This window comes from Mobula hypostoma, chromosome 16, assembly GCF_963921235.1.
Source record: "Mobula hypostoma chromosome 16, sMobHyp1.1, whole genome shotgun sequence".
NCBI classification, from domain to species: domain Eukaryota; kingdom Metazoa; phylum Chordata; class Chondrichthyes; order Myliobatiformes; family Myliobatidae; genus Mobula; species Mobula hypostoma.
In genome coordinates, this window is record NC_086112.1 from 800,043 (window position 1) to 825,437 (window position 25,395).

The following is a 25,395-nucleotide window of genomic DNA, read 5'->3' on the forward strand; positions in this document are numbered from 1 at the left end:
GAGAGGGGAGACTGCCTTTTGATCGCTGGTGGGATTGGTCTGCTACCAGAGAGGGGAGACTGCCTTTTGATCACTGGTGGGATTGCTCTGCTGCAGCAGATGGAAAGGCCTGCCACGGTGCCCAAAGAATATTACCAAGGTTTTCTGCATTTTGGATATGGACTTGGACTATCGACTTTTTTTTTAAGTGTGACAGTTTTTATATTCTATGTCCCCCCCCCCCACCAACCGATCATTCTCTTTTTTGTGTGCGGAGGAGGGGGATTTGCAGATTAGTGTGTCTGTTCCATTTTTGTTTGTTTTTTGTGCGGGGCGGAGGGATTTGAGGTTTATGATTGTACTACCGCACGTTTCTTTCTTGGTTTCATGGCTATCTGGAAAAGAAGAATTTCAGAGTTGTATACTTTGAAGCTGTGGACCAGCTCCCTGCAGAAGAGGCTGCTTCAGCCTCTGACTCTGACCAACAATTCAATGCTTTGCTGTGTACTGCCTCTCATTTCACATGACTCCATCCAGTCAATGCCCATGATCAGGTCCATAGCTCTCTCCTATTACTGGTAATTGGACACTTTTGTCTTTAATCGCAATCCAACAGTCTGCCTCCCTGTAACATGGGAAGCCTTCCCCCAGACCAGCTTACTCTCACTCACACTCACAGGGCAGCAGAGTCAATGTGAGTTGATAAGCAGACTGCAAATGTATTAGTGATAGCACTTTCGACAAATTCCATTAACATACTCAGCTCTAGCCCTAAGATCCTGATTTCCTGTTGGGGGATTAGTTGATCTTTACCTCTTTGCAAGCAAGGTGAACAAAGACAGTTGTCCTTTTTGACTGTAGCCTCCTTGAGGACCAACATACTGATGCAATATTAATCTCTGGGGTGTCAGTTAAAACACCAGGCTACTCATTCTGATACCAGACAATTTCTAGGGCAGCCACTCATACACCCCTGCCCCTCCCTACCATGGTATTCATACAGCCTGTAATTTTCCCTCTGAATGGGCTTGCAACATCTGAAGAAGAGCCTGCCAGTGCCATGCATGAAACCACTTTCGATATTATATTTACCAATGATCCGTCCATGCTGCTGGACGTGCTATGTGCTCTCTTCAGCATGTCAACACATAAATCCATCTCACAGTACTGAATTTAAAAGTTTGCAAATTTTACTTAGTGCTTTCAACTTGATAACATCTTCACCCAATCTTCCTTCCTGTCCCTAGCTGCACATCATAGTACAGTCAATTAAAATCTGAATTAAATAACCCCATTGAAATTCTTGCAATACCCAGTCATTCTCTCTTCTCCCTCTTCCATTGGACAGAAGGTAAAAATGCCTGAAAGAGTTGCCAGGGGAAGTGGTTGAGGCCGGTACAGAGGCAGCATTTCAGAAGCACATGGATGGGTAATTGGAGGGTAGGGCTTAGAGGACGAAACACAAGAATTTGGGGTTAGCTCAGTGGGCATCATGGTTGGCATGGACTGGAAGGGCCAAAGGGATTATAATTGGAATTGGTTATTATTGTCACTGTTATTGAAATTCTACAGGTGTGCTGTGGAGGTGTGCTAGGGACTTGTAATGTCTGGCATGGAGGGGTTATTGCACAAGATTGGAAGAGGCTGCACAAAGTTGAAAACTCTACCAGCTTCATCATGGGCACTAGCCTGCCCAGCATCCAGAACAACCACATCAGGCGTTGCTCTCTCTTTGCAATAATTATTTAGTTTAATTTTTAGAAATGTATTTCTTATTGTAATTTATAGTTTTTTAAAATATGCATTGCAATTTAGCCTGGTGGGTTGGACAAACATCTCTACCAAAGGAGGTGTGAGACGCTCCTTCCCTCTGTTATCCTGCAGGTCACCCTTAGCCAAGGTGTAGCACCTGCTTGGCGGCACCCCCCCCCCCCGATCAGAGTCACTTGAAGCCATTGGAGCGGGTGGTGGATGGTCGTATGAGCCAATGCATGTCACAAGTCCTGGTTATGCAATCACTGACACCAGGCAGACAGTCTCTGAAGAGTATTGATAATGGCTGGGGTCACCCGACTGTAAAGACACCGACCAGGAGGCAATGGCAAACCACTTCTGTAGAAAAATTTACCAAGGACAATCATTGTCAAAGACCACAATCGCCCACATCATATGGCACGGCGCATAATGATAATGATGATGCAAAAGGGAGACCCCATGAAGAAAGAGGGGAGAATACAGCTGAAAACTGAACGAAGCTAGTTCGGTAAGGGAGGGCATAGAACCCCTCTAATTCTCTATAATGATGATGATGCATTGTACTGCTGCCACAAAACCACAAATTTCACGAATTTGCCAGTGATACTAAACCTGATTCTGATTCTGAGGTAGAGTGAAAAGCCTTTCTTGCATACTCTTCATACAGATCAGGTCTGTACTGGGAAGAACAAGGTAAACAATAACAATGCATATTAAAATGCAACAGGCACAGTACAGGTAACAAGGTCATAACAAGATAGGTCGTGAGATCAACATCATACTGGGGAACTATTACTACACTTTGAACGGTGCTGTAGAAGGTGTCCATGAGATACCTTCAAGCTTTTGTGTCTTCTTCTGGATGGGAGAGTGGGTATCTGGGATGGATGGGGTCTCTGACAACACTGGGTGCTTTACTGAAGCAACAAGTAATTCTGACAGTCCATGGAGGAGAGGCTGATTTCTGTGTTGAGTTGTGTCTACAGCTCTCCGCAGTGTCCTGAGGTCACATGCAGTGCAGTTGCTCACCAAACAATTATGAATCCAGACAGATTGCTCTGCAAGTTTTGATAGCCTTCCTCACTGTCCACTACATTCCCAGTCTTGGCGCCATCTGCAAATTTGCTGATCCAGTTAATCACATTATCATCCGGATCACTGATACAGACAACAAACAACAATGGACCCAGCACTGATTCCTACGGCACTCCACTAGTCACATCCCTGCAGTCAGAGACAACCATCTGCTACCACTCTCTGGCTTCCCCTGCAAAGCCAATGTCTAATCCAATTTACTACCTCATCCTGAATGCCAAGTAAGTGAATCTCCTTAACCAACTTCCCATGCACACTTTGTCAAAGGCCTTGCTGAAGTCCATGTGGACAACTCCGCTGCCTTGCCTTGATCAACTTTCCTAGTAACTTCCTCCAAAAGCTCTTTATTTTTGTTTAGACATGACCTACCACACATGAAGCCTTGTTGATTATAGTTGATTAGACCCTGTCTATCAAAATATTTCTATAAAATAGGCCAGTGAGCCTGACTTTGATTGTTGGAAGGTATTCTAAGGGCTATATCCTGTCCCTTAGAATACCTTCCAATAAGCAAAGTCAGGCTCACTGGCCTATAACTTCCTTGCTTAGAGTCTTTCTTAAACCATATAACAATATTAGCTATCATCTGTCCTCAACCCCTCACCTGTGGTTAAGGACATTTTAAGTATCTCTGCTAGGGACTTGTAATGTCTACATTAGCCTCCCACAGGGCCCTGGGAATTTATCCACTTTCATTTTCCTCAAGCCAGCAAACACCTCCTCCTCTGTTATCTGGATAGTGTCCATGACCTCACAACTGCTTTGTCTCACAACTATATATCCTGTGTCATCTCCTCGGTAAATACAGTTGCAAAAATTCCATTTCAGATCTCCCCCATCTCTTTCAGCTCCATGCATAGATGACCACTCTGATTTTCCAGAGGACTAATTTTGTCCCTTGCTGTCCCATTGCTCTGAACATATCAGTAGAAGCCTTTGGGATTCTTCTTAACCTTGTCTGCTCGAGCAAACTCATGTCTTCTTTTAGCCCACCCAATTTCATTCCTAAGCATTCTCTTGCCTTTCTTATACTCCATAAGTACCAGATTTGTTCCTTCCTGCCTATACAGTACCTGCTATAGACAAGGGGTGATTGATAAGTTCGTGGCCCAAGGTAGAAAGAGTCAATTTTAGAAAGCAACATAGTCCCCTCCTACATTTACACACTTAGTCCAGCGGTCGTGGAGCATACGGATCCTGGACCTCCAGAAAGTGTCCACAGCAGGGGTGATTGAGAAGTTTGTTGTCTAAGGTAGAAGGCGAATAGTTATACAGCTCTCGTTACGTGCACATGCAGTTCAATTCTTTGAGTGATTATGCAGAAAGTTTGAAGTTAATAACTCATCTCCTTCAACCTTAGGCCACGAATTTATCAACCACCCCTGCTGTGGACACTTTCTGAAGGTCCGAGATCCGTATGCCCCATGACCGCTGGACTAAGTACGTAAATGTAGGAGGGGACTATGTTGAAAAATAAATGTGCAAGGTTTTCTAAAATTGACTCCTTCTACCTTGGGGCACGAACTTATCAATCACCCTTCGTACCTCCTTCTTTTTCTTAACCTGGGACTCAATATCTCTTGACTAACTTAAGTCCACACATCAAGAGCACATAACCCTATAAATGTGACAGAATGAGCATCTCATAAAATGACCCTCTTGTTCGACATATCAGCCTAATCCCTTGCAGAGAAGAAAGCAGCAGCCAAGGAGAAATTCACAGAAGTAAACATTCACACATTGGCCTATTCAGTCCCTCCACAACCCAATGAACCAGGTTTGAAGTAAGTCTTCCTCAATCTCAAGGGACTGCCCAAAAAGTATACGTAACATTTTAATTCAGGTTTCCAGCATCCATATTTCACTTTTATATTCTTAGTCAGAAAGGAAACTCACAAAAATTGATTTTTTTTAAAAAACTGAGATTTAGACTATGGACAAATCAGGGTACCAGAGTTAGTGACACTAACATCAAACAACTCTAAACACAAAATAATCTGCAGATGCTGGGGTCAAAGCAACACTCACAACACGCTGGGTTTTAGCTTCATTTTCCCAGTTTTAATCTCACTTTGACAAAATCTGGATGCAGAATTTAAAAGTAAACAAACCTTTTGTGGAATTTGCCCAAGTGCTTCAGCAAGTAAATTGGCTTTTTCATCGGTAAGGTTCCTTACCAAGGAACCCAGGGAAAATATCACAATCCCATGCTCCCCTGAGCTCTGAACAAATTCTTCCATCTCCTGTGAAACAACAAATTATCAAGTCACACAGAGGTATCACACACCGAGGACTTTCAAATGACATGGCACCCTTTCAAAAATGGGCTTTTGGCCCAAAACCTTCCAGAGAAGAAAGCAGCAGCCAAGGAGAAATTCAGAGAAGTAAACATTCAGCTGACTGTGGTCTTTGCAGATCAGCATCTCACCACTGACATCACGGTACTAATTCCATCATTAAACTAATTCCCCCCACTCTTTAGATTACTTGACAACTTGAGGTTTTGCTACTATTCCTTCCTGTGGCTGGTTCAACAGAATTAAAATGAGCTGTAAAGAATGTGGAAACTAAAATTCAAAAGTACATTTATTATCGAAGAATGTAAACTATACACAACCTGAGATTCACCTCCTTACAGGCAGCCACAAAACATGGATACCCAATAGATCTCATTAAAAAACAAGACCGTTAAACACCTAATGTTTTGTATTTGAATTTATTTAAATATTACACACATCCCGCAATGAGGAAATAAAATCTTTGTGTTATGACTCTAGCACAATGTACAAACATGTGAATTTACAAGTCTAATGGCTTGTCCCGCAGCTTGTTGGTTCTAGCTTTAATGCTGCGGTGGTGTCTGCCAGATGGAAGAACCTTAAAAAGTTTATGGTTGGGGTGACTGGTGACCCCGATGATCTTCCAGGCCCTTTTTACAAACCTGCTGCTGTAAGTGTCCTCACTGGAGGAAAGTTCCCATCCATAGATGCGCTGGGCTGTCCGTACCACTCTCTGCAGTGCCCAGCGATCAAGGTTGGTGCAGTTCCCGTACCAGGCAGTGATAGTCAGTCAGTATGCTCTCAATGGTGCCCCTGTAGAAGGTCTTGTGGATTTGGGGGCTCATGCTAAACTTTTTCAGTCTCCTGGGGTGGAAGAGACGCTGTTGTGCTTTTTTTGCCATAAAGCCAGTGTGTAAAATCTAGGTGAGATTTTCGGTGATGTGTATGCCGAGGAACCACTCGCCCTCTCAGCTGCAGACCCATTGATGTTGATCGGGGCAAGCCTATCTACATTCCTCCGGTAATCCACAATCAGCTTTTTTGTTTTTTGGATACTGAGGAAGAGGTTGTTATCCTGGCACCACTGTGTCAGGGTGTTAACCTCTCCTCTGTACGTTTTCTCATCACTGCTAGAAATAAAGCTGATCAAAGTCATGTCATCTGTGAATTTAATCAGATTGGAGCTGTGTGGCAGCACAGTCGTGGGTGTAAAGGGGGTAGAGGAGGGGACTCAGGACACAACCCTGGGGGGCACCTGTGTTGAGGGTCAGAGGGGCAGAGGTGCCTCTGAAAGCCCGTTCTTACCACCTGTCAGTGATCCGATAGGAAGTCCAGGATCCAGCTGCACAAGGTGGGGTACAGGCCGAGGTCTCTGCGCTTCCTGTCAGATCTGGAGGGAACCATGCTGTTGACTGCTGAACTGTAGTCCAGGAACAGCGTTCTAACATATGCATCCCTCTTCTGCAGGTGAATGAGGACGGTGTGTACGGCTGTGGCTATGGCGTCATCAGTAGACTGGTTCCGTTGGTAGGCAAATTGTAGGGGGTCCAGTGTAGGTGGTAGCATGCTGCAGATATAGTCTTTAACCAGCCTCTCAAAGCACTTGTTTATAATTGTGGTGTGTGCGATAGGGTGCCAGTCGTTCGGGCATGCTACCTTGTTTTTTTTTTAGGTACAGGGACAATGATGGATGATTTGAAACAGGAGGGCACTACACACTGGGAGAGGGAGAGATTAAAAATGTCTGTAAGTACATCAGCCAGCTGTTCTGCACATACTTTGAGGACGTGCCCTGGGATGCTGTCCTGCCCTGCCGCCTTGTGGCTGTTGACACGTTGGAATGTTCCAAGTACTTCAGCCTCGGAGATAATCAAGGTGCAGGTCTCATCGGCAGCTCTCCCTGGGAGCCTGTGTTCTATGCACTTCAGTCCTACCAATCTTGAATCAAGCGTAAAAAAACATCTAGCTTGTCCAGGAACGAGGCAGCAATGTTGGCCTGTACCACTGCATTTCCTCTTGAAGCCTACAACGACGAAGACTCATTCAGCTCTCCCCACGCTCACAGAGTGGGACAAACGTCTGGACAACTGGCTCAGGAAGGCAAATACAATGTGAGCATTCATTTCAAGAAGTCTGGAATACAAGAGCAGGGATGTGTTAGTGAGGTTTTATAAGGCACTGGTGAGGCCTCTCCTTGAGTACAGTTTTGGGCTCCTCATCTAAGAAAAGATGTGCTGGCATTGGAGAAGGTTCAGAGGAGTTCACAAGGATGATTCCAGGATCGAAAGGGTTATCATACAAGGAATGTTTGATAGCTTTAAGTCGGTACACACTGAGCTTAGAAGGACAAGGGGGATCTCACTGAAACCTAGACAGAGGTTTAATGATCAATGGGGTACCTCAGGGATCTGTTCTGGGATCACTTCTCTTCGTGATTTTTATAAACGACCTGGATGAGGAAGTGGAGGGATGAGTTAGTAAATTTGCTGATGACACAAAGGTTGGGGGTGCTGTGGATAGTGTGAAGGCTGTCAGAGGTTACAGCGGGACATCGATAGCATGCAAAACTGGGCTGAGAAGTGGCAGATGGAGTTCGACCCAGATAAGTGTGGGGTGGTTCATTTTGGTAGGTCAAATATGATGGCAGAATATATTATTAATGGTAAGACTCTTGGCAGTGTGTAGGATCAGAGGGATTTTGGGGTCCGAGTCCACAGGACGCTCAAAACTGCTGCGCAGGTTGACTCTGTGGTTAAGAAAGCATACTTCATCAACCATGGGACTGAATTTAAGGGCCGAGAAGTAATGTTACAGCTGTATGGAACCCTGGTCAGACCCCATGTTGGAGGTACTGTGCTCAGTTCTGGTTCTCTCACTACAGGAAGGATATGGAAACTATAGAAAGGGTGCAGAGATTTACAAGGATGTTACCTGGATTGGGGAGCATGCCTTATGAGAATAGGTTGAGTGAACTCAGCCTTTTCTCCTTGGAGTGGCAGAGGATGAGAGGTGACTTGACAGAGGTGTATAAGATGATGAGAGGCATTGATCATGTGGATAGTCAGAGGCTTTTTCCCAGGGCTGAAATGGCTAACACAAGAGGACAAGGTTTTAAGGTGCTTGGAAGTAGGTACAGAGGAGATGTCAGGGATAAGTTTTTTATGCAGACAGCCGTGAGTACATGGAATGGGCTGCCGGCAACGGTGGTGGAGACGAATAAATAGGGTCTTTTAAGAGACTCCTGGATAGTTACATGGAGCTTAGAAAAATAGAGGGCTATGGGTAACCCTAGGTAGTTTCTCAGGTAAGGACACTTTTGGCATAGCTTTGTGGGCTGAAGGGCCTGTATTGTGCTGTGGGTTTTTTTAAGTTTCTATCTATATAATGGCTGACCTGGCAGTGAAGGCTAATTGCTTAACAATGCAATAACGTGTAATCAATGACTGCTGTGTGCCTACAATTAAGCAACAAGATCTAGTAATTAGAAATAAAATAGCAATCCAAATCACGCGGCCTGGTACCTGTAAAAGTTGCCACCAGCTGAACCTAGGGCTTTCACAAATAACACGAAACATCCTTTTCTCCCCTCTTCGGCCCCACTCCTCAGCCATCTCCCTGTAACCTTTGATGCCATGTCCACTAAGAACCTATCCAGCTCTGCCTTAAAGACACCCAACAACCTGGCCTCCATAGCTGCCTGTGGTAAAAATTCCACAAATTCACCACCCTCTGGCGAAAGAAATTTTTCCTCATCTGTTTTAAATGGATGCCCCTTGATCCTAAGGCTGTGCCTTCTTGTCCGAGGCTCTCCCACCATGGGAAACATCCTGGCCCTTGATATCGGGGACTATTATTGGACAGATGTTCCTAAATTTTTTGTGCATAGGTGGCCTTTTCTCTCTTGATGCCTACGGTGAGGTTTCTCCTGACTGCTCTGAGAGCTGTTCTGTTCTAAAAGCAGTGTCCTGGGCTTTTAGTCAGTAACACACCTCTGCATTCAGTCAAAACTTCAGGTTGGGCTGTGAGATGACTGTTCTTGAGTATCAACATTGTCTACTGTAGCTGGTGACAGATGAGGCATATTCCTCCAGGTCTGTGTCTTCTTCATATTGTGGTGGCCTCCTTGAACATCTGCCATTTCGTCAGTTCAAAATAGTCCTGGAGCATAGAAGGTGCTTCATTAAACTGTACAGTGATGGTCTTCTTGACTGATTATTCCATTTTCAGCATTGGTCAATATAATCATAGTCATACTTTATTAATCCCTGGGGAAATTGGTTAAATATGCTGGAATTAACATGATGGAGATGACACAGGTACAGCAAAGGGGCTGATGTTTAAAGGGCTCAGAAAGCCACTCTGTTAAGGGAAGTTAGAATGCTGTCCATAAGACATTGGAGCAGAAGTAGGTCATTCAGCCCATCAAGTCTGCTCCACCATTCAATCACAGGCTGATCCAATTCTTTCAGTCATCCCCACTCCCCTGCCTTCTCCCATACCTTTTGATGCCCTGGCTAACCAAGAACCTATCTATCTCCGCCTTAAATACACCCAATGACTTGGCCTCCGCAGCCACTCGTGGCAACCAATTCCACAGATTTACCACCCTCGGACTAAAGTACTTTCTCCTCATCTTTGTTCCAAATGGGCTTCCTTCAATCTTCCAGTTGTGCCCTCTTGTCCTAGACTCCCCTACCATGGGAAATAACTTTCCATATCTAATCTGTTCAGGCCTTTTAACATTCTGAATGTTTCTATGAGATCCCCCCTCATTTTCCTGAACTCCAGAAAATACAACCCAAGAGCTGCCAGACGCTCCTCATATGGTAACCCTTTCATTCCTGGAATCATTCTTGCAAACCTTCTCTGAACCCTCTGCAATGTCAGTATATCCTTTCTGAAATAAGGAACCCAAAACTGCACACAACACTCCAAGTGTGGTCTCACGAGTGCCTTATAGAGCCTCACCATCACATCCCTGCTCTTATATTCTATACCTCTAGAAATTAAAGCCAACATTGCATTCGCCTTCTTCACCACCGACTCAACCTGGTGGTTAACCTTTAGGGTATCCTGAACAAGGACTCCCAAGTCCTTTTGCATCTCTGCATTTTGAATTCTCTCCCCATCTAAATAATAGTCTGCCCATTTGTTTCTTCCACCTAAGTGCATGACCATAAAATTTCCCTCATTGTATTTCATTTGCCACTTCTTTGCCCATTCCCTTAAACTATCTAAGTCTCTCTGTAGGCTGTTTCCGCAACATGACCTGATCCTCCACCTATCTTTGTATCATTGGCAAATTTAGCCACAAATCCATTAATCTCATGTCCAAATCATTGACATACGTCATAAAAAGCAGCGGTCCCAACACCGACCCCTGTGGAGCTCCACTGGTAACCAGCAGTCAGTCAGAATAGGATCCTTTTATTCCCACTTTCTGTTTTCTGCCAATCAGCCAATGCTCCACCCATGCTAGTAACTCCCCTGTAATTTCATGGGCTCTTATCTTGCTAAGCAGCCTCATGTGCAACACCTTGTCAAAGGCTTTCTGAAAATCCAAATATACCATATCTACCGCATCTCCTTTGTCTACCCTGCTTGTAACTTCCTCAAAAAATTGCAGTAGGTTTGTCGGGCAGGATTTTCCTTTCAGGAAACCATGCTGGCTTTAGCTTATCTTGTCATGTGCCTCCAGGTACTCTGTAATCTCATCCCTAACAATCAATTCCAACAAATTCCCAACAACTGATGTCAAGTTAACAGGTCTACAGCTGTCTCCCTCCCTTCTTATATAGTGGAGTAACATTTGCAATTTTCCAGTCATCCAGTACAATGCAAGAATCTATCGATTCTTCAAAGGTCATTGTTAATGCCTCCACAATCTCTCCAGCTACTTCCTTCAGAACCTGAGGGTGCATTCCATCAGGTCCAGGAGATTTATCCACTCCCAGACCATGAAGCTTCCTGAGCACCTTCTCAGTCGTAATTTTCACTGCACAAACTTCACTTCCCTGACACTCTTGAATGTCCGGTATACCGCAGATGTCTTCCACTGTGAAGACTGATGTAAATTACGCATTCAGTTCCTCTGCCATCTCTGCATCTCTCATTACAGTATCTCCAGCATCATTTTCTATTGGTCCTATATCTACCCTCAACCCTCTTTTACCCTTTATATACTTAAAAAAAGCTTTTAGTATCTTCTTTGATATTAGTCACCAGCTTCCTTTCATAATTCATCTTTTCCTTCCTAATGACCTTCTTAGTTTCCTGCTGCAAGTTTTTAAGAGCTTCCCAATCCTCTGTCTTCCCACTAGCTTTGGCTTCCTTGTATGCCTTCTCTTTTGATTTTACTTTGGCTCTGACTTCACTTGTCAGTCATGGTAATGTCCTTCTTCCACTCAAAAATTTCTTCTTATTTGGAATATATCTGTCTTGCACTTCCCTCATTTTTCACAGAAACTCCAGCCATTGCTGCTGTGCTGTCCTTCCTGCTGGTATCCCTTTCCAGTTAACCTTGGCCAGTTCCCCTCTCATGTCATTGTAATTTTCTTTATTCCACTGATATACTGACACATTGGAATTTTACTCCTTCTCAAATTTCAAAGTGAACTCCATCATATTGTGATCACTGTCCCCTAAGGGTTCTTTAACCTTAAGCTCTCTTATCACCTCCGGATCATTGCACAACCCCCAGTCCAGCACAGCCGATCCCCTAGTGGGCTCAACAACAAGCTGTTCCAAAAAAGATGTCCCTTAGACATTCTACAAATTCTCTTCTCTTGAGGTCCAGTACTGACCTGGTTTTCCCAACCCACTTTCATGTTAAAATCCCCTATGATTATAATGACATTGCCCCTCTGACATGCCTTTTCTATCTCTTGGTGTAATTTGTAATCCACATCCTGGCTGCTGTTTGGGGGGCTGTATACAACCGCCATTAGGGTCCTTTTACCTTTGCCATTTCTTAACTCAACCTTTCAGAGACTCTACACCTTCCGATCCTATGTCATCACTTTCTAATGATTTAATATTATTTCTTATACACAGGGCCACACCACCCCCTCTGCCTACTAACCTATCTTTCCAATACATCATATATCTTTGGATGTTCAGCTCCCAAAGGCAGCCATCCTTTAGCCAAGTTTCAGAGATGGCCACAATGTCATACCTGCCAATCTGTAGCTGAACTTCAAGATCGTCCATTTTATTTCTTATGCTGCGTGCATTCAAATATAACACTTTCAGTCCAGTATTTGTTGCTTTCTGTTTTAACTGCACCACGCCTCTATTGCCCTCTAACTCATCCCATTGGCTGTGATTATGCCTCACCTCCTGCCTGTTCTTCCTATCATCTCTGTCGCACGCTATCTTTGATTTATTTCTGTTTTCCCCTTCCTCAGCCCTATCACTCTGGTTCCCATCCCCCTGCTAAATTAGTTTAAACCCTCCCTAACAGCTCTATTAAACCTGCCTGCTAGGATATTGGACCTCTTTGGGTTCAGGTGTAACCCGTTCTTTTTGTACAGGTTGTACCTCCCCCAGAAGAGGCCCCAGTGATCCAGGAACCCAAAGCCCTGCCCCCTGCACCAGTCTCTTACCCACGCATTAATATGCCTGATCATGCTATTTCTGTGCTCGTTAGCACGTGGCATCGGAAGCAATCCTGAGATTACTACCCTGGACATCCTGCTTTTCAGCTTCCTACCCAACTCCCTGAATTCTCTTTTTCTACTTATGTCATTGGTACCAACGTGTACCAAGACTTCTGGCTGTTCACCCTCTCCCTTCAGAATACTTTTCACCTGATCCAAGACATCCCGTACCCTAGCACCTGGGAGGCAACACACCATGTGGGTATCTCTATCAGGTTGACAGAACCTCCTGTCTGGTTGCCTCACCATTGAATCCCCTATGACTATTGCATTCCTCATCTTCTCCTCTCTCTTCTGCACCACGGAACCAGGCTCAGTGGCAGAGACCGGATCGCCGTGGTCGTCCTTTGTCAGGTCACCTGCCCTCAACAGCATCCAAAACTAGATTACGATTACTGAGGGAGATGACCACAGGGGTGTTCTCTACTGTCTGAACTCTTCCCTTCCCTTCCCTGACCATCACCCACTTGTCTAACTCCTGCAGCCTTGGGGTGACTAACTCCTTGTAGCTCCAAACTATCTCCTGTCACTTTCCCTAATAAGCTGTAGGTCATCAAGCCGCAGCTCCAGATCCCTAACACGGTCTCTCAGGAGCTGTATCTCGGTGCACCTGGTGCAGATGTGGCCATCTGGGAGACTGGAAGATTCCCACATCTGACACCCAGAATAAGGCACTAACCCAATAGACATGCTCTCTATTCCTCAAAAAATGCAAAGGAAAAACAAAGTCCACTTCCCCAATTACCTCGCCGAAGCCCACTTTTGCTGAAGCCCAAATGAGCCAAAGCCCTAGCACTCTGATAGCTCTCCAACTCGCGATTGGTGCTTCGATTATAGCCAAGCTCTCGCGAAGCTCTCCCTTTTAAACTTCTCTCCTGGACCTATGTGCCACCTCCTCTCTCGTAGCTCTCCCACTCACGATTGCCAGTGACAACTATATGCCAACTCATAACTACAACTGGAACAACCTGGCACCTCAGAAATGTGCACCATGAGATGCCAAGGACCACCACTAGCAGTAGAAATGTACAGTACACCTCAACAATCTGTAACTTCATGGCCCCGCACATCCCTCACTTCAAGATAAGCAAGCCAAAGCTGAGCAAAAGGTGTAGAAGAGCATGTGGGCAGAGTAATCGAATGTACTTAGAAATGAGGCATGAGGCTGAGATACAGAACTAACAAAATCTTAGGTAGTGGACACATCTCAGCAATCCTCCTGCCAATGGATCCAATAAAAGTGTTTTACAACTGGCAAATCTCTTCCAGTTGTGTATATTGATGAAAAATTTCACTGGAAGGGACAACTGATAAATGTCACCAGCCTCAAAAATAAAAGCACAACTTGGAAATACTCAGTTGTACAGCCAGCTGCTCTCTTGAGAAGGAAAGAAAGCTGACAGCATCCATGCGTGGTCGGGGGGTGGACTCTCCCATTGGTGTTGCCCTCCAGTGTTCAACCAGCAGAATGGTAAGCTGGATTGCGTCATGTACATGTTGATATGTGGACCGCCAAAAACTGCTTGTTCTTACCAGAAACAGCTATGCACCATCAACTTACAGGACATGTCACTCAAGGACTTGGGCTATATCTATATTGTGTGAAAGTACATTTACTGCTATCTTATAAGTGCTATACGCTGTGATGGCTGTCGATACGGGGTTTTGCACCTTAGCTTCAGAGGAACACTGTTTCATTTGGTTGTATTCATGGCTGTTCATGTATGGTTGAATGTCAATTAAAAACTTGAACTAATGTTTCAACTTAATAAGTTTCCATGTGAATCTGATTCATTAAAAGGTATTCAGCTTAGAATATCCCTGTTTTCCTCCAAGATGTAACTGAAATGTTTGCAGTATTTCTATCTTAATTTCAGAATCGGTGAAAGATTTTGGTCCCACATCATTTAATAAAATCTTTCCCCAAATGCTTTATCAATGAAAGCAGAGTCCCTGTGAGAGGGAGGTATAAATGAATAGTGTCAAATGCCTGCCTGGGTGAGACACAGGGAATGGTTATGAAATCTGTCGCAGAAGCTCTGTCGTTTCATCTGTTTTATATGGCAAAGATTTCACTTTTTCTTTCTGGCTTACCTGAGGCAGGGGATTTGCTGGCCGACAGTGAAGCCCTCCTACAAACACAAAATTGGGCAGCAGTGGACGAGGAAATTCAAAATCCCAATATGTTCGAATCAGCCAAATGTCTGCCTTGCCCATTGTCTCACACAAAGTTGTTGGTTCACCTAATATAAACAGCAAAAGAACAAACAGGAGATTTTTAGAATTAATTCCATTTCTGAGAATCATTTCTGAGAATCTCTGTATTGGTAGCATTATTTAAAATAAAACAGAAATCAGTTTCACTTTGTTTGCTTAGGGATACATCCTCCTGTTGAATACCATTCTAGAAAGACTCATCTACAGCCACCAATCAACTCATGGTCTCTTGCCTGTTCCTAAGATGAATGCTGGCAACCAACTCTCCACTGTTTCTCCATTCCAACTTCCTGATTACTGTTACAATGCTACAACTGTTACAAACTGTGAGGTGATTCACTTTGGAAGGTCAACTTTGAAGGCAGAAATACAGGGTTAATGGCAAGATTTGAAGAAGTGTAGAGAATCAGAGGGATCTTGGGATCCAAGTGTATAGATTCCTTTATTATCAACGCATGTCACCATAGATCTCTCTCTCAAAGTTGCCACAGAAATTAATGAGGACCTCCAAACCCCTCTCTTCCAAGTACTTTTCCAAACTTTTCTTAAATGTTGCCAATTGAACCCATATCCTCCACTTCCACTGGCAGCTCATCCTACACTCTCACCACCCTCTGAGTAAAAAGTTCCCCTTAGGATCCCCTCGAATATTTCATTTTTCACACTTGACCTACAACCTCTAGTCCTACTCTCACCAAGCATGGAATAACAGTTTGGTATGGATTTAGATGAGCCGAATTGCCTGTTTCTGTGCTGTATTGCTCTATGACGCGATCACTTGAATAGTCAAAGTCTGATCAGGAATAGTCAGCATATGAGGAGGTCATGTCTGACAAATCTTTGAGTTTTTTAAAGAACTAAGGGGATAGGTGAATGTTATCTATAGGGGCAAGGTCTCACATGGCAGGCTAATCTGGAAGAGTTGGTCCCCAAGGAAGGGTCTTGGCCTGAAGCGTTGACTGTTTATTCATTTCCAGAGATGCTGCCTGACCTGCTGAGTTCCTCCAGTATTTTCTGTGTTTTGTGAGGTTTCTGGTGTCTTTCCCTTTCCTTTCCAGTTGCAAAGAAGGGTCTTGGCCAGAAACATCCACTGTTTATTAATTTCCAAAGATACTGCCCAACCTGCTTATACCTCCAGCACTTTGTTTGTGTTGCTTTGGAAGATTAGATTACATGGGATTCACGGGAAGCTAGCAAGGAAGATTCAAACTCACATGAATTGCTATCAGGAAGAAGGTACAGGAGCCTCAGGACTCACACCAGAGGATGACTTCATTCAACTTCTCTTATCCAATTAAGATGTTCACAAAACCAACAGACTCACTTTCAATGATACTTCACCTCATGTTCTTGATATTATTTGCTTATTTATTTATTATCTCTTTGTATTAGCACAGTTTACTGTCATTCGCACACTGGTTTGACGCCAAATGGGGTGATATTTCATTGATTTTATTGTGGTTATTATTCTATTATGGATTTGCTGAGTCTGCCCACATGAAAATAAATCTCAGAGTTGTATATGTAGCCCCCTGGTAAGCCTCAGGCTCACTCAGCTCACTTCCATCTGGGGAGAGCAGCCTTCAGCCCCGCCAAACTGGGTAATCAAGTTTGGGTGGATGCTGTGTGTTGTGTCCCCTGTGTAACATCAGTACCCTGAAATAACATTCAGTCCACAATGTGCCGTTAAACGATTAAGATTTTATATTTAAGTATGGGGTTAGTAGATAACAAAAGAAAAGGAAAACAAATAAAAAGCGCCAATAATCTCATAAACATGTCCAGTGCACAAACGTTGGAGCTCACGGATTCCCTGACGCTGATCCTCCTTTGCTCGTCGTTGACCCCTGGGCTCCCACCCCGAGCCCAGGCCCAGTGGGTCCGGCAACCATCTCCTCAAGCCACCTCTTCGCGCCTTCCCCCCAAAGCCTGCACAACTAACAGCTTTCACACAGACAGAAAGAATAACATCTATCCCAATTAGTTAACAAATGAATACAAGTCCCATTATCACTAATTATAATCCAAACATACTGCTATAGAGAACCACTGTCTCAACAGTTAACAGTACAGAGAAGCCATTTTATTCGCCATAGCAGTAACATAGAAGAAACCCTTACATATATGACGACATGTATATCCTTTAGTAATAAATTTACTTTGAACTTTGAACTACCTCGATGATAGAAGCATAGGGTGATGGGTGATGGTTGATGGTCGATTCTCCAACTGGAGATCTGGGACTAGTGGGCTGCCCCAGAATTTAGTGCTGGGCCTCTGTTATTTTGATGTTAATATACGTAGCATGGTTAACATGTTTGCTGAGAATATGAAATTAAGAGTCTTTCTTTTCAAATCTTTTTATTGTATATATATATATAGGAAAAATAACATGAGTACATCGAAGTAACAACACTTACAATACCTCAAAAAAAAACCCATCATCTTAAGGATTGAAAACAAAATTTTGTGATAACAAAAAAAACCTACTAAGCAGGAAAATGAGGAAAAAAAAGAACCCATTAGGTGTACAACCCCGGAGCCATGCGTCATACAAAAAGCTTCTAAAAATAAACATCAAACCGCCAGCAAGAAAAGAAAATATACTAAAAGAATTTACAATTAGATCGTGGAAAAATTTCATCAATTAACTCAAATGATAATAACGAGCAAATAAGCCCCATCTTTTCTCAAAATCAAATAAAGGTTCAAAGGTTCGACTTCTAATTTTCTCCAAACTAAGACATAGCATCACTTGAGAGAACCATTGTGACAAAGTGGGAGCTGATGTCTCCTTCCATTTCAACAAAATGGCCCTCCTAGCTACCAATGTAACAAATGCAATAATATCTTGGTCAGACACAGAAATACCATGAATATTTTGAGGAACTATTCCAAAAAGCACAGTTAATTTATTAGGTTGTAAATTAATTTTAAGTGCTTTAGAATTGTTGAGAAAACCGACTTCCAGAACTGTTCCAATATAGAACAAGACCAAAACATATGTGTCAGTGTAGCTATCTCAGTTTTACATCTATCACAATGACTATCAACATTAGGAAACATTTTAGAAAGTCTCTCCTTTGTCAAATGATAGCGATGTACAATTTTAAATTGAATCAATGAATGGTTAGCATGAATTGAAGAAGAATTAACCAACTTCAATATCCATATCCAATCCTCGGTCATAAAAGTCAAATTAAATTCCTTTTCCCAATCCAGTTTAATCTTAGATAAAGGACGCTTATCCCACTGTAATAATAAATTATAAATTCTTCCAATAGAACCCTTAATCAAAGGATTCATACTCATAACAGTATCTAACAGGTCAGCCTCCAATATGTAAGGGAAATTACTTAAATATTTTTGTAAATAATGTCTAACTTGAAGGTATTGCAAAAAGTGTGAAGATGGAAGAGAATATTTATCAGTTAATTGTTCAAAGGACATCAATCTAACTTCTTTAAATAAATCCAAAAAAGAATTAATACCTTTATTTTTCAAAGTAGAAAAATTGGATCACTCAAAGAAGGCTTAAAAAAGTAATTTCGGTAAATTAAACTACAAAGTTTAAATTTTTTAAGATTAAAAGAATTGCGGAACTGGAGCCAAATTTGTAAAGAATACTTAATCACAGGATATAAGTTTAAATTAACAACTTTACCTAATTGCATAGGTAAAGGAGCCCCCAATAACGAAGTTAAATAAAACTGTTTTACAACTTTTAGTTCCAGATCTACCTAAATTGGCCGATCAGTCTTATCAACCCAGTATAACCAAAAAGACATATATCGCAGATTAACAGCCCAATAATACATTCTAAACTTAGGCAAAACAAGACCTCCATCCTTTTTCAATTTTTGTAAATGACATTTACTAATTCTTGGTCTTTTATTATTCCAAATAAAAGATAAAATAATAGGATCAATCCGATCAAAAAACTTCCTGGTCAAAAAAACAGGAATATTCTGAAATAAATATAAAAATTTCGGTAGAATCATCATTTTAACCATATGAATACGACCAACAAGTGCAATTGTAAGTGGACTCCATCTACTAAATAAGTATTTCATAGAGTCTACTAAGGGAACAAAATTAGCTTTATAAAGATCCTTACATTATTTAGTAATTATAATACCTAAATATCTAAAAGAGTCTGAAACTTTGAAAGCAGTATTATCATATATAGAAACAGAATTATTTAAAGGAAATAATTCACTTTTACTAAAATTAATTTTATATCCTGAAAAACCTCCAAATTCATTAAATAATTTTAACAGGGCAGGAATGGATTTGTCAGGGTTAGATATATAAACCAATAAATCATCAGCATAAAGAGAGACCTTATGCATGGTCTCATTCACAAATATCCCGTGGATATTTTTAGCTACACGAAGAGCAATAGCAAGGGGTTCTAATATTAAATTAAACAACAAAGGACTTAATGGACAGCCTTGCCTTGTTCCCCGTGAAAGCTGAAAAAAAGGAGACCTACAATTGTTAGTAACAACAGTAGCAATAGGGGCTTTATATATCATTTTAATCCAATTATTAAAATTAACACCGAAGCCAAATTTCTCTAAAACATTGAATAAATATTTCCATTCGACTCGGTCGAACGCTTTTTCAGCATCCAAAGATACAACACATTGTGGAATTTTAGAAGAGGATGAATATATAATATTAAGTAGTCTCCGAACATTTGAAAAGGAATAGCAACCCTTTATAAAGCCTGTTTGATCTTTACAAATAATTTTACCCAAAATATTCTCCAACCAATTGGCCGTTATCTTTGACAAGATTTTAGCGTCAACATTCAGTAATGAAATAGGTTTATACGAAGCACAGTCAGTAGGATCTTTATCTTTTTTAAGAATTAAAGAAATAGAGGCCTCATAAAAAGTAGAGGGTAAATCACCTTTCACAAAAGAATCCTTAAACATTTCCAACATATACGGAGAGAGCAATTTTCCAAATTTTTTATAAAATTCAACTGGATAGCCATCAAGTCCTGGGGACTTACCAGATTGCATTGAAAAAATAGCTTTATGAATTTCGGCTTCAGTAATTTGAGCATCGAGAATCTTTTGATCCTCAGCCGAGATTTTAGGAAAAACAATCTTTCGTAAAAAGGCATTCATTTCAGAGGAATCTAATGGACATTGAGATTTATATAGCTCAGCATAAAAGTCTTGAAAAATCTTATTAATTTCCTCATATTCCTGAGCTGGTACCATCTTTCCTACGAATTTTCATAATTTGCCTTTTGCCTGCAGCCATTTTTAATTGAGATGCAAGCAGTTTATTATTTTTATCTCCAGACATATAAAATTGGCTCTTTAACTTAAGCAAATAACCTTCAATGGGATGAGTTAATAACAGGTTATATTGTGATTGAAGTTCCACCCTTTGTTTAAATAAATCAGTATTGGGGGAAATTGCATAAATATTATCTAAATCTTTAATTTGTTTTGAAATTCTATCTAATTCTGCTTTAGTTTGTTTTTTAAGTTTAGTTTAGCTGAATAAGAAATAATCTGACCGCATAAAAACGCTTTAAATGTACCCCATATAACTAATTTAGACATACCCCCTCTATCATTAAAAAGAAAAAATTCCTTTATCTGGGTTTCAATGAAAGTGACAAAGTCAGAGTTTTGCAATAATGTCTGACACATGCGCCAAGGTGGGCGGGCAAGAGTGACATCGTCAAATTCAAAAGACAAGCTCAGAGGCGTCATATTCGCAGGTTTTAACACTAGGCAAGAAGCGGGGATCGATTATAATATAATCCATCCTCGAATATTTTTTATAAACGTGTGAGAAGAAAGAATATTTTCTATTGTCGGGATGAAGATACGTCCACAAATCAATCAAAAGGAATTAATAAATGACGCGGCCTGATTTGGAAGTCGCTGATTGGTTGAGCTCTTATCAATCATAGGATTTAAACAAGAATTAAAATCCCTACCCATTATGAGCATATATTCATTTAAGTCAGGCAGTAAAGCGAATACCTTTTTAAAAAAAGGATCATCTAAGTTGGAACCATACAAATTAACCAAAACAACTTTTCTATTACAGATTGTTCCTTTAACAATTAAGAATCTACCATTAGAATCTGATTCAATATCCTCTTGAATAAATATATTAGGTTTAATGAAAATAGACACGCCTTTTGTTTTACTCTGAGAAGTGGAGTGGAATTGCAAACCATTCCACCATCTACAAAATCTATTTTGATCTCCCGCCCTGATATGTGTCTCTTAAGCAAAAATTATATCAGGTTGGAATCGGTTAATAATTTTAAAACAACATACATCAAAGTTGCTGGTGAACGCAGCAGGCCAAGCAGCATCTATAGGAAGAGGCGCAGTCGACGTTTCAGGCCGAGACCCTTCGTCAGGACTAACTGAAGGAAGAGTGAGTAAGGGATTTGAAAGTTGGAGGGGGAGGGGGAGATGCAAAATGATAGGAGAAGACAGGAGGGGGAGGGATAGAGCCGAGAGCTCGACAGGTGATAGGCAAAAGGGGATACGAGAGGATCATGGGCACCAGGGGTCGGACACCTTAGTGAATGCAAAGGTAAGCGGTTTGTGGTCTGTGAACGCGGTGAAGGGCCTACCTTCTAAGAAGTACCTGAAATGCCGGATTGCCAGGTATAGTGCCAATAGCTCCCGGTCGAAAGCACTGTATTTGAGTTCGGGTGGTCGTAGGTGTTTGCTGAAGTACGCCAGGGGTTGTCAGCGACCTTCGATGAGTTGTTCCAGCACTCCACCGACTGCTGTGTTGGATGCGTCCACCGTGAGGGCAGTAGGAACGTCCGTTCTGGGGTGCACTAGCATCGCGGCGTTTGCCAAAGCTTCTTTGGTTTTAACGAAAGCGGTTGCGGCCTCTTCGTTCCAGGTAATGTCCTTGCCCTTACCCGACATTAGAGTGAACAAGGGGCGCATGGTTCGGGCTGCTGAGGGGAGGAAACGGTGGTAGAAATTCACCATACCCACGAATTCCTGCAGGCCTTTGATTGTGTTGGGTCGGGGGAAGTGGCGGACCGCGTCTACCTTGGCGGGCAGCGGAGTTGCCCCGCCTTTAGTAATCCTGTGGCCCAGGAAGTCGATGGTGTCGAGTCCGAACTGGCATTTGGCTGGATTGATTGTAAGGCCGAATTCACTCAGGCGGGAGTAGAGCTGGCGGAGGTGGGACAGATGCTCCTGCCGACTACTGCTGGCTATGAGGATGTCGTCCAAATAGATGAATGCAAATTCCAGGTCGCGTCCCACCGCGTCCATTAGCCGCTGGAAAGTCTGTGCGGCATTCTTTAGACCAAACGGCATTCGAAAAGTCCGAACAGGGTGATAAGTGCTGTTTTGGGGATGTCGTCCGGATGTACAGGGATTTGATGGTATCCCCGGACGAGGTCTACCTTGGAAAAGATCCTTGCGCCGTGTAGGTTTGCTGCGAAGTCTTGAATGTGCGGCACAGGGTAGCGGTCTGGCGTTGTAGCCTCGTTCAGTCTGCGGTAGTCACCGCATGGTCTCCAGCCCCCCGTTGCCTTGGGCACCATGTGAAGGGGGGAGGCCCATGGGCTGTCGGACCGTCGTATGATCGCTAATTCCTCCATCTTCTTGAACTCCTCCTTCGCCAGTCGGAGCTTGTCCGGGGGAAGCCTTCGAGCACGGGCGTGGAGGGGTGGTCCCTGGGTCGGGATGTGGTGCTGTACTCCGTGTCTGGGCATGGCTGCCATGAACTGCGGTGTCAGTACTGATGGGAAATCCGCCAGGACCCTGGTGAATTCATCGTCGGACAGCGTGATGGAGTCCAGGTGTGGGGCTGGTAACTGTGCTTCACCCAGGGAGAACGTTTGAAAAGTCTTGGCGTGGACTAATCGCTTCCCTTGCAAGTCGACCAGCAGGCTGTGGGCTCGTAGAAAATCTGCCCCCAGCAGTGGTTGGGCCACGGCGGCCTGTGTGAAGTCCCGCGTGAACCGGCTGGAGCTGAACTGTAGCCGCACCGTGCGGGTGCTGTAGGTTCGTATTGTGCTGCCATTAGCGGCCCTCAGGGTGGGTCCCGGTTCTCTGTTGTGGGTGTCGTAACTCGTTGGAGGCAAGACGCTGATCTCCGCTCCGGTGTCGACCAAAAAGCGGCGTCTCGACTACTTGTCCCAGACGTACAGGAGGCTGTCCTGATGGCCAGCCGCCGTAGCCATCAGCGGCGGCTGGCCCTGGCGTTTCCCGGGAATTTGCAGGGCGGTCTGCAGCGGCGGGCCTCCGTGCCCCACCGCTGGTGGTAGAAACACCATTGTTCGTTGGGCTCGCGGCTTGGTGATCTGTGCGACGGATGCCCCTCTCTCTTTCCTGGCATTCCACAGCACATCTGCTCGGGCCGCCACCTCCCGGGGGTTGCTGAAATCTGCGTCGGACAGCAGCAGGCATATGTCCTCGGGCAGTTGCTCTAGGAACGCCTGCTCAAACATGAGGCAGGGTTTGTGTCCTTCAGCCAGGGCCAGCATCTCGTTCATTAATGCTGACGGCGGCCTGTCTCCCAAACCATCCAGGTGCATTAAGCGGCGTGCTCGTTCGCGCCGTGAGAGTCCGAAAGTCCTTATGAGCAGGGCTTTGAATGCTGTGTATTTGCCGTCCTCCGGGGGCGACTGTATAAACTCCTCAACTTGTGCAGCAGTCTCCTGGTCGAGGGAGCTCAGCATGTAGTAGTAGCGAGTGGACTCCGAGGTTATCTGCCGAATGTGGAATTGTGCTTCTGCTTGTTCGAACCATAAATGGGGTCGCAGCGTCCAGAAGCTTGGCAGTTTTAACGAAACTGCGTGAACAGATGCAGCGTCGGTCATCTCTGGTCCAAATATCGTTTGGACCGTCGGGGTCACCAATTGTAGCGATGTGCTACACACAGCGCTAGAATAACCACACGGAGTCGGTGAGTTAGAGTTGCGATGAAAGAGATTTATTCAAACTTCGCGGCCCGCTTTAAAGCCTTCCCGTTCCCGCCCTCCCTGGGCGGGACTACTGTGGGGAATGCATATTCCCAGACCCTTTCTGCGCGCGGGATTTTCCCCCTGCTGGTGAAGATGGCCTGGCGCCCTTTTTGCTGCCGGCCCTCTGCCTGCGCACGCTGTTTCGTGAGCCGGTTCGTGGGTGCCAGAAAGTGGGTCGCCACACAGAGATCATTTGAGCAGAGACACTTAAACCGTAAATCTTTCCAAAGGAAAACCAATAATATGCAATAAAAAACAAGTGTCCGTGTTCTTTAATTAGACTGTCGATGAAATATATAAGTGACCTTCATAAATCTTCTTTCCAAAATGCGAATAATATAGAAATAGCCAAATAGCTTTTCAGATGGATCATTCAACAGCGGGGTCGGTGACAGTAGCAGGCAAAGCCTGAACAAAATCCAGTGCAGCTTTTGGATCAAAAAAAGTACGAGGAGGAGAATTAGGAGGAAAACTTTTAAGTTTTGTCGGTTACCTCAAAGACGGGAAAAGATTCTTATCATATGCTTGTTTCATTACCAGGGCAAACTTTGATCTTTGTTCCATTATCTGTCTTGGATAATCTTCATAGAAGCGGAGCTCAGATTCCATAAATCTAAAGACTCTCTGTTTTCTTGCCTGTGGTATTATTTGATCTTTAATTTTAAAGTGATGAAAGCAAACCAGAGCAGATCTTGGTTTACTAGAGTCCTTCAATTTCGAGATAAACGCCCTGTGAGCCCTTTCTATAGCAGGCGGCTCTGATAGAATGGCAGGAAATAAAGTGTGGAAAAGCTTACCAAAGTAAGCTGTTAGATCTCCATCTTCAGCTCCTTCCTGCAGCCCAACAATTCTTATATTCCTTCATTGAGACCTAGTTTCCAGGTCTATAATCTTATTTTGATATCTTTACAAACGAGTTGTAGCTTCAGACAGCTTTTGCTTAGTTATCTTCAATTCCTCTTCATGTGAAATAACTTGAGTTTCCAGGTCTTTACGTTTTCCCAGAAATGACTTCATTTCATTACTATTCTTTTCCAGTTGGTCTTTAATTGATCCATTCTGATCCTTAATTGAATTCAGCGTCCGAACGATATCATCAGCCCACGATGGCATTTCATCAGATCTTTCCTTTTGCACCTTTCCTTTCCCATTACCTTTATCAGTAGGTTCAGGTAAATTCTTCCCACTTCTTGTAGACATAGACATATTGATCACCCTCAAGAATCAACAAGTAAAAATTTTAAATTCAAAGCTTAAACTAGGGGAAAAGAAAGAAAACTAAGAGCAGCAGAAAAAAATACTGCTACTCCATTAGCAGACGGGGCGGTCCTCAAAATTAGGAGTCTTATTGATAGTGAAGCAGGTTACAATGACTTACAAAAAGTTCTTCTTCAATTCTTAGAAATGTGGACAAAGTACTCAC

At 43.2% G+C, this 25,395-nt stretch overlaps 1 protein-coding gene across 1 annotated transcript in view; it reads right to left on the reverse strand.

Moving 5' to 3' along the window:
* Positions 1-2,759: 2,759 nt before the first annotated feature.
* Positions 2,760-25,395, reverse strand: part of LOC134357616 (UDP-glucuronosyltransferase 2A1-like) — a 67,074-nt gene continuing 44,438 nt past the window's right edge. The window contains exons 2-4 of the mRNA XM_063069240.1: positions 14,861-15,009; positions 4,858-5,072; positions 2,760-2,892 (exon numbers count right to left, since the gene is read on the reverse strand). Coding sequence (XP_062925310.1) covers positions 2,760-2,892; positions 4,858-5,072; positions 14,861-15,009 — 497 coding nt within the window. The remainder of the gene's footprint in view (positions 2,893-4,857; positions 5,073-14,860; positions 15,010-25,395) is intronic.